The 10,000-nt window shown below is 38.6% G+C and overlaps 1 protein-coding gene across 5 annotated transcripts in view; it reads left to right on the top strand.

The window, feature by feature from the left end:
* The window catches only part of LOC138043289 (centrosomal protein of 83 kDa-like), a 229,491-nt gene that overhangs the window by 13,239 nt on the left and 206,252 nt on the right, over positions 1-10,000 (top strand). For all 5 annotated transcript variants that reach the window (XR_011131224.1, XM_068889483.1, XM_068889484.1 and 2 more), the window contains one exon: positions 1,279-1,419. Coding sequence is in view for 4 of the 5 variants with exons in the window: in XM_068889483.1 (XP_068745584.1) it covers positions 1,279-1,419 (141 nt within the window). In the remaining variant the exon portion in view is untranslated. The remainder of the gene's footprint in view (positions 1-1,278; positions 1,420-10,000) is intronic.

Raw genomic sequence — 10,000 nt, 5'->3', positions numbered from 1 at the left:
AAGGTGGCTGCATCTCTGCAGTCTCTTAGGGGTTTCCAGCCCAATTTCAATAGGTGACGTGTAATTGTTCCCTCTTCATAATTAAGATAATCTGATGTACAAATCGCACAGCCCGACGCTGGACTTTCTCGAGCTCCTGGATTAGGTTTTGAGTTAGAGGGTCCCAGATGGCGCTGGCATACTCCAGGATTGGTCGTACTAGGCCTACATAAGCTGCCTCCTTAGTATTTTGATCGCAGAAATACAGGTTTCTCCTCAGCAAGCCCAAGATTTGATTGGCATTACGGGTGATGTCAGCGACGTGCTTATTCCAGTGAAGGTTGTGAGTTATGGTTATGCCTAAATACGTTGCTTCCTTTACAGAATCAAGGGCCGCACCCTTGAGGTGGTACAGGTACATGTACAGGATGTTGTTACCGAAACCAATGTAATAAAAATGCACTGAAAACAGTACATATTAAACACACGTAAATGGTGATTCGTCAACCACTTTCACAATCAATACAATTTTTCATCCATCTTGAATGAAGTCTCTGATACATGTTAAACTACACATGTATGTGTCTTATAACATACTTCTGTTTTCTTTTCAGCCTTTTCTTCCTTTTCAGATTTGTCGTTATCCCCTGCACCGCAAATACTGGGATACAAAATGAAAATCCTCTATTGGACCATTTTCTGGTCACAACCACTTTGCCTTTATTCTCTTAAGAAATTTGGTTCTAGAAGAGAGGTAGTCTGTCAGAAGCGAACCATAATACTCCAAATATAGTCTTTGGAATGCTTAAATATTTTTGGACTAGCGAAAGTTATTACACGGGTTTATTTTTTATTTCAGGGCATTGGGGCATGGGGTAAGTCTCTGTAGTTACCATATGCTAATGGAGCAAAATTTGGACTCTATATGGTCTGAGTTCGTCTTGTTAGCAACCATCTCTGAAAGGGGCGACCACCTACATGTAGGCTTGACATTTTGGGTGGTCGCTTACAGGAGGTTCAACTGTACATGTATGTGGCTTTCATTAACTTTTGTCATATCTATATCCTCTATGGGCTCAATATGAACTCACATAATGACAAGCTCCCAGATAGCTTTGTACATGTAGGTCAACTGGTAGAGCACTGTTCTGGTATTGCAAAAGTCAGGGCTTGAACGGGATTCAAGTCTGAAATTTTCAGCTTTCCTTCTGTTACTGCTCAAGTACATGTAGTGTTTATTACCGGTAGTTCAGCTGTAGCTGCGATGATCATCATTAACTTTATTATTTTTTTCACAAGACATTTGAAGAAAAGAATAAAGAACTCAAAGATGTCAAGAATGAAATGAAGAAAATACAGGAGCTAAGCCAAGAAACTGTTCAAAGAATGAGAACTGAAAGAGATGCAAAGATTCAAGAATGTGAAGAGATAAAAATGCAGGTACATGTATGATGAGTTCTAATCAGACTTTGTTAACATCTCCCTATACAAGTACTGTCCAAGTGGTCAGTGAAAGGTTTAATGGCATTGGCCGTTATTATACTAGAGACCCATACTGTACATGTAATGCATCTGGACAAACTTGGGCAAACCTTTTTTGTGCGTCTGTTAAGTTTGTCAGGTAGAAAGACAGGCACAAGATGCATACTGTGTCTCAACAAATTATCCACTTTACATGTACATATAATATAACTTTGAAGATGCACTAAACGTCTTGTGCCATCTTTAAACTAGGTAAATTTAACAGAAGTTTGTCCCAGAGAGATTTCGTCCTGCCCTTACACTACACTAACATGAGACACCCATAATTCATCTGGATGGATTATGCGTCTCTAGTCTAAAAATGACCATTGTTTGCATCAGTCAAGAACTGTGATGTACACATACATGTATGCATAACATTATTGTGAGCTACAGTACTGCTCTGACATACATGGAAGCAAACCATTAAGTGCGTTTTAAACTACATGTACATGTACAGTGCAGCTCACTGTTAGCGTCCAGCACAGACGCATGCACCAATTTTTGCATGTGTTTGTGTGGAGTGCATGTATGTAGTCTTTTGTTATTGATGGCCATTAGATTTATTTGTATTCAAATTTTTGTTAAACAATAATAAAATTAATGAGTAGTATATCTGGCTGATATACATTGTACTGTAGCAAGTAGCCAATTATAAGGCATCTCTTCATGTTCAGCCACACTGGTGGCCCAGTCCAGGAATGCTTCACAACAATTGGTCCCTGTACTTGATGTCCCGGTAGTCATTGTCCTCACATTCCCAGCAGATGGGACTGGGCATTTGGATGGCCTGGTCCTCAGGCCAGGGACAAGGTTTGACCTGACATGCAGCAACCTGGTCACAGAAAATTGTGACCTCTCACGCTAAAACGTTCCTAACGACTAGTCGTTCTGAGGCGTGAAGCCTTTAAGTAGCCGTTAAGTAGCCGTGAAGTTGCCATGAGAATTGAAAGGGAAGTCGTTCTTACTAGTGAGGGAGTTGTTCTTACATAATAGGGACTCATGAGAACAGAATTGGAAGTTGTTCGCTTTCCTCAAGCAGGCGTTCGACAATAATAGGTACCCGTGACAAGGAGAGTCTGAAATTTGTGTTACTTCGTCAGGGCTCGAGACTAACTGGGCCACAGTGCTCGCGAGCAAGCTTTCTCTCCTTTTATGTGAGATTCACCATTCCTACATGAAGTAAAAGAGTTGTATAAGTCGCTTCATATTATCTTTCTTTTTTTTAATTTGAAATAATTTATATTTGGATTTAATTTCTAAACAAGATGTGACCTCTTTCCATATACATGTAACAATGGCACAAACAGTCGGAAACAGTTTGTGTTTGCTCTATCGCAAACACTGTCAATTTTTGTTTGTGTTTGCGATCCTGTTTTCCATATGCATGATTGCCTTACGCAACTTGATCTTGTGACATTGTAAGAAAAGGGCGCAAAAGTAAAAGCGGAATCAGTTTTTGTGTCATGTTTAACTTCCTATTATTTCGGAGTTGTTGCGAAGAAGGAGGCAGAGAGGAAGTGTCGAGAGACGTCACCGATTCTGGGTCTGATACATTTTCGAGGAGCATCAAGGGCTGCAGCATACATGTAGCCAGTGTCAAATTATACTGTAGGAACTGGCTCTTTGTGATCAAGAACTTTACTACAGGTATGTTTTGCAGGGTATTTCCTTATGATATTCATTAGATTCTCACTGTTTTGAGGAGTGTCCTCATTGCCACAATTGTACTCGGACGCCACTTTTATTACTTATGTTTGCCTCTAATTCGTCAAAACGTATCACATGCACAAAAATATCATCTATTGATCGCAAACAATCAGAAACAGTTTACAATTCTGTTTGCATATCGTTGTTTCCTCGCTTTTGCATTGCTACAGTGTACATGTAACAAGACGTGGGAAAACTGTATATAAAATAAATCCGTGTTGGTGTCCTCTTCAGTTCCTTTTTTTTTGAACAGGCAGTAACTTCTGCTGTTAGTTTTTATTCTCTTCTTTTGCCTTATCCATGAGACATAATTTTCATTTTTGTTTTCGTCCAGAACTCCACTGCTTCACAATATTTACTAGCACCAATGGCTCGTGGAAGCTCAGAATCTACTAGCCAAAACTGAAATTTCACTAGCCTGTGGCTAGTTGGCTACAGTTAGTGTCGAGCCCTGCTTCGTGTTAAGAAGGTTTCAAAACTGATACCATCAGGGGGTTCCGGAATTCGTAAAGCAAGTCTTTCACCAATTTCGGAAAAATGTTTTTTTAGGTAATTAGCAATATCCTTTGGACTAGGCAAGAGCTCCCCTGATATCGGTTTAATCTCATTTATCTGTGTATTTTTTGATTTATGATTCATAAGACTGTTTATAACTCTCCATGTGCCTTGGCATTGCCCTCTCTGTTTAGTATTTCCCTCTGATAATATGATTTTTTGACTCGTTTCACCTCCTTGTTCACTTCATTTTTCATTCTTTCAAAAATAGTCCAGTCCTCAGGCAAATTAGATTGCATTGCTTTCTTTTTTTGCCTATCACTTGAGGGCATACTTTGTTTAATATCAGAGGTAATCCATGGTGAAGGTTTATTTTGCACTTTGATTGTTGTACAAGGTGAATGCTTATCAATTACATTCAAATTAAACATTTTTTACCTGAGCCCAGTAATCATTTGCATTGTTTACAAATTCAGTAGCAAGCTAACTAACATAACAAAGATCAGACTGGCAAACAGTTGCGTCAAAATGTCTGAAACTGCGAGATTCAATAAATTTTGAATTCCCTCTAGAAGTGCCAATTTTCCTAGCAGCATAAATAATTCTATGGTCACTTATTGAGGATGGATAATTTATACTCCAGAAAGGATTATGTTTCGTGGGGCATTTGTAATGACATGGTCAATTAATGAGTTAATCGCTCGAGTGATTCTAGTAGGCTCTTGAATGGTTTGGAACAATTGATACATGTAGGTGTCAAGGATATCAATGAGCTGCATCGTATGATACTCATGGGAGAGTCGGTTCCATGTTTTACAATTCAGGTCACCCAATATTTACTATCGGCAGATTGCAAGTATCGTTCAAATTTCTCAAAGCATTCATCTCGTGCCTTGGGTGGCCTGTACCAAGTTGTGGCTAGAAGCGGTCTAGAATTAGTATTTCTGATTTCAACTGATATCATTTCTAAATCACTGATTTCCAGATCACAAATTCTTGTATACATGACACTATCCCGAACATACATGTAAATACAGACACCACCTCCAAATTTGTCTCGATCTACGCAAACAGTTGAATCCTGGTAAACTTATCTGTTCATCACAAAAAGAACCATTGAGCTTAGTTTCTTTTATGTCTAAAATGTCAAGACAATTATCAACTAAAAAGACTTTTATCTCATCAAAATGTCTATTGAGGCTGTTAATATTTAGGCAACCCATCATAAATCCTTTACTTTCATTCTTACGGAATCACATTATGACTTAAGTTATTGTTTGCATCGGCAACATTATTCAATCAATAATCATAATTTATATAATTTCTAAAATTACTAGCTAAGTTTAGATGAAGCCCTTCTTTGTTAAGACAACTGTCATCAATATTATAATGAGAGATGAAATCCCAATTTCTGCCTTCGCAACATGATTTGAGAGAACTGTTTACCGCCTTACCAACATAGAATGAGGGGTTCTTAGCTCTCCTTGTGAGGGACGATATAGCGATCCTAACACTGGGATCCTCCTGTTTAATTTCATCAACCAGCTTCACGTTATTTTTTCTTAATTAGTAACCTTGGGTTTATCGATCTTCAGATTGTTTGTTCCCAAATGCAGGATGAGTTTTTGGGGCTTCCTCTTCAAAACAGGTTCAATAAAATCCTGTATGTCCTCAATAGTTGCTCCAGGAAAGGAGAATCTTGACAACATGGCTTGTGGAGAGTTTAGGAACCTATAATATTCTTGGTAATTGAGTCACCCACAACCACAACATTTTGTTTGGAAACATTCTGCTCATTAGAGTTGGCGTGGACAGTTGTATATTACCCATGCTTTGCATAATTCTTATTTTGTTCTCTCTTTTTGTGTTCAACTTCCTCATTCTAGTTGTTTTTGATGTCTTCAGAATCCTGTTCGAGCAAACGAAGCACTGTGAGAAGGCTGTCCCTTTCCTCTTCCAATTGTTTAATTTGAGCAAAAAGTTTGTCTTGGTACTGGCTGAATAACTTGGTTAACATTTCTTCAATCAAAGGCGTTCTTCGATTCATTTCAGAGAGTATCTTATTGTTTCAAGTGCAATCAAAGCAGCTGCTTTTCTCTTCTGCCATGGAATTTCCAAATACTTTACCATTAATGTCAACCTCTCTGTCATCATCTGAGACATGAGAGTCTTCCTCGGTCGGCACAGGTTCTTCTTCTTCACCTGTACTTCAGTTTTCGATGCCGCCATCTTGAATTTGTTGAAGTTCTCTCACTCCTTTATCTTCTCCAGTTATATGTAAAATCCTTTTCTTTACAATATCCCGGTCTACTCCTTGGATAGAGAGGGTCTGAGTGCCAGGATAGAGCAAGATTGTAACATGATTTGTCTTCAACACATGGAATCCTCCGTTGTTGTTCACTCGAGACCATTCACCTTCCTGAAGGTTAAGATGAGCTTCAACAAACGATTTAAGTTCTGTAAAGGAACCAGTCCATTTCATCTATCAAATTAAAATATACAAGATATTAGAATTTATTTTACAGAAAATCTGAACAAGTAAATCTTAGCTACATGTATATACTATTTTCATTAAAAATGATTATTACATTGCAATATTATTGAATAACTAATTGTATGAACCTTTACTGGTGCTAATAATGTAATCATCAAGTTTATGCACAAAGTTCTTCAGCGATGTTTCATCCTTTAAACTGCTAGGTAACTCGTTCCACAGCTTGGCTCCATCAATTTTGAAACCAAGGCATTTTACAGAGCACACTTTTTCCAACTCAGTATTAAACAAGGAAAGTGCTATGTCACCCTCGAGACTAGCCACCCTCTGTGTAGAGCCTATAACCATAAAATCAGTTTTTGATACGTTCAGGGCTAGCTGAACACCGGTGACTCAGTTGGTTGAGCATCGGGCTGTCATGCGGGAGGTCGTGAGTTCGACTCCGGCCGGACCAACACTCAAGGTCTTAAAATAATTGAGGAGAATGTGCTACCTTTGTAATTACATCTGCAAATGGTTAGACTTTCAAGTCTTCTCGGATAAGGACTGTAAACCGGAGGTCCCATCTCATAACCCTTGTTGGAAATTAAATAGTATGGGACGTTAAAGAACCCACTCACTATGCGATAAGAGTAGGGGACGTAGTCCCTGGTGTTGTGGTCTGACCTTATCTGGACGGGTGCATCTCTCACTTCCTAAAATAAAAATTACAAGGTAATTGTAAACTGTGTAATAAGCAGTCTGGCTAAAGTCACCCAAAAAACATTGTAAATTAGTCCTGAAAAGCCCCTAGGGGAGAGACTAATAGCTTCACTCACTCACTCACTCACTCACTTATTTACCGCAAGTCAAGATGCTATTCCCCTGAGATCTTTGGCCATTTTATCTTGCAAAACAGGCAAACTACCACCCGAAAACGTTAGGTTTATGTTGTCAGCAAATAAAATAACCTTGCCACTCCATAGTCAAGACTTTTAGAAATATCATTAACTTAGATTAGAAAGAGGAGTGGGCCTAGAATAGATCCTTGTGGAACACCACATGTTATTAAGTTAAATGCCAAATTCACACAGTTAAGGTAACAAACTTGTTTCCAATTTTCTAAGTAAGACCTGAACCAATGAACTGCTGCTGTTTTTACATTATAATATGATAGCTTTTTCAAGAGGATTTCATGGTTAACAGCATCGAAAGCCTTTTTTAGGTCCAGAACTAGACCCTCTGTGAGGGTGCACTGGGTTGCCTGTGGTACGTGCAGCACTCCAGGCAATTTTTTTCAAGTTGGGGGTCATTAAAGACCATTTAAGGGCTCACCCAGAAGTCATACCAGCAGAGTCCCTTTGGCTCACAAGTCCTCGCACGTTCGTACGATGAAACAAATCCTTTTCTGAGGTTAAAAACCTGGCTACCGGCCAATTAATTAATCATTTGTCAGAAAGAAGAAATTCCTGTCCTCTTTAAAAAAAATTGACACGCATTGCTTACCTGTGGTAGTGAAGTAACACAGCGATTTATTCCATAATGTCAACTGAGCTGTGTGTTGTCTTCCAGGAGATTCAAGTTGTCCTTGCGTAATATGTAGCTCTAACAGTGCACGATATTGTTTTGGTTTTGTCTATCATTGTAGTGCCATGGTAGAAGTCTGGGTAAATAGCCTGAGAAGACATGTGGTTACTAGCAAAGTACTGAACCCAGAAAGATTGAAGAAAATAAATGGGAAGTGAAAAACATTGTCTTCTGGGATGACATGTTGACAGTTGTCTTTGCGTAATATGTAGGTCTAACCGTACACGATATTGTTTTGGTATTGTCTATCATTGTAGCGCCATGGCAGAAGTCTTAGATAAATAGCCCCTTGAGAAGGCATGTGGTTACTAGCAAAGTACTGAACCCAGAGAGATTGAAGAAAATAAAAGGGAATCGAGAAACATTGGCTTCTGGGCTGACATGTTGATCATGCAACTTCTTTCCACCACAAGTGTAAGCGTGCACTGACAGCATCTGACAGCTTTGTAAACAAAAGATGAAAGTTAAAGTTAATCTCTGGGGTCCGACAGGGTTATTAACTGGATGGGTGACCTAAGAAACATATCACTCAGTAACAGAAGCTTAGGACCGAAAATTATAATTATTTTATTGCTATCAAATGCGAACCAAGCAAGATACAGATTTTGTTAGCCTGATTTATGCAAAACAATTATTGATGTAAAAGTAAATAAATATGGATACACAGTTTTTAAGAAGAGCAGACGGAAGTTTCAGGACGGTCAATTGAGAATAAAATATTTTGCCATCGGTGACAAAATTTACGACATGAAAACAACATTAATTTTGAACCACGAATATAAAAAGTTACGATCAGCGAAAAATATTTTGGGAGATTTTAGTTGTTTTGTTGCAATAATTGTACTTTTGGCTGCACTGAGTAAATCGCACATCGAATTCAGCGGGCGCAGTGATCAAGTTACCGCGGCATGTTTACTTGCGAAACAGTGAAGCACCTGTGTTAAATGATGCTTAGATACCATGTTTTTGTTTTTGTTAGTTTTCTTTTTCTTTCAATTGTTATAAATTTTGACAAGAAATGTGCGCATTCAACACAAAGATCACAATCGCCCAACTCTCAGAGGTTGACCATTGTTTCTGGAAAATCAAAAATTTACTCTCCAAAACAAGGTTATTTATCACCAGGTAATTCCATCGTTTTGGTAATAGCACCTACTTTATTATTCATCAGCGTCACAATCTTTTGCCGATTTTGGGGGTCATTTTGTTGAAACTCAAGCACGCTTCCAACAGACCTGTTTATTTTCGTGACTTATGCGTTACCACAAAAATTCTCCCCGTATCACATTTCAACACATGTATGCAAATTTGCTAAGCTCGAAAATTACACAACATGATAAATTTACAGAAGCTGGAAATTTCACAGAAATATTTTCCACCGAAACATTTCTTGAAACAAGCAACATATTTGCTATAAGAGGCAAGAAACCCTTCCTATTTCAGTTGCGTGCGTGCAAGCGAAACACACAATCACAAAGCATATCCAATTAAATAAATTTCTGACAGTTCACATCAAACCCTTTTCTAAAGAACCTTGACTGTAAATAATAACGCACAAAAGAGAGAGCTTTCATTCAAATAATTTTTCACCCTCACATTTCCAATTTTTTTTAACCTTTGCAGAGTTGAGTACAGAATGAATGTTACTTGCCAGACAAACAGGCAAACTTTAAACAGATGCGACTTCAGTAAACACTGTGAGACACACAACAGAGATCACAGATCTACTTGTGGTGTTCGTTTCCTTCTCTGTCTTTGTTGAACCCGTAAGTTACCAGAGAAATTTCCATTTGGTTTCAGTGTTGTACGTAACACCACCTTGGCGAAATATTAGAAGTACAGCTCATTTTGATTTCGGCTCGACGGGCCAAAGATTCACGCTGTCGAAGTCCATTACTCGTCGCTTTTAAGATTCCAGATCTTTACGTTTCACCGCCTGTCTTGACGTTCCATTCTTGAGCTCCATATGGGTATATTTTCTTTAAAGATGTACTAAAACGCCATTCGCGTTAACAATGACTTTCCACGTCATTACAGGTTAATTGTGCAGAGCAAGCTACGCATTACCCCAGCCCCCTCAAACCTAACAAAATACGCACAGAAGACTCTATGCACAAAGACACCACTTAGCAGGGGAGTGACAGGCAAGCCTTTTCCCGACACGGAAAAAAATAACAAAGAAACCCACGAAATGAAATTGAGATTCCGACTGGGTTTGGCAACCCAGTAAAAAGG

This window comes from Montipora capricornis, chromosome 3 (assembly GCF_036669925.1).
Source record: "Montipora capricornis isolate CH-2021 chromosome 3, ASM3666992v2, whole genome shotgun sequence".
Classification (NCBI taxonomy): domain Eukaryota; kingdom Metazoa; phylum Cnidaria; class Anthozoa; order Scleractinia; family Acroporidae; genus Montipora; species Montipora capricornis.
This window is presented reverse-complemented; position numbering and strand designations above follow the sequence as displayed.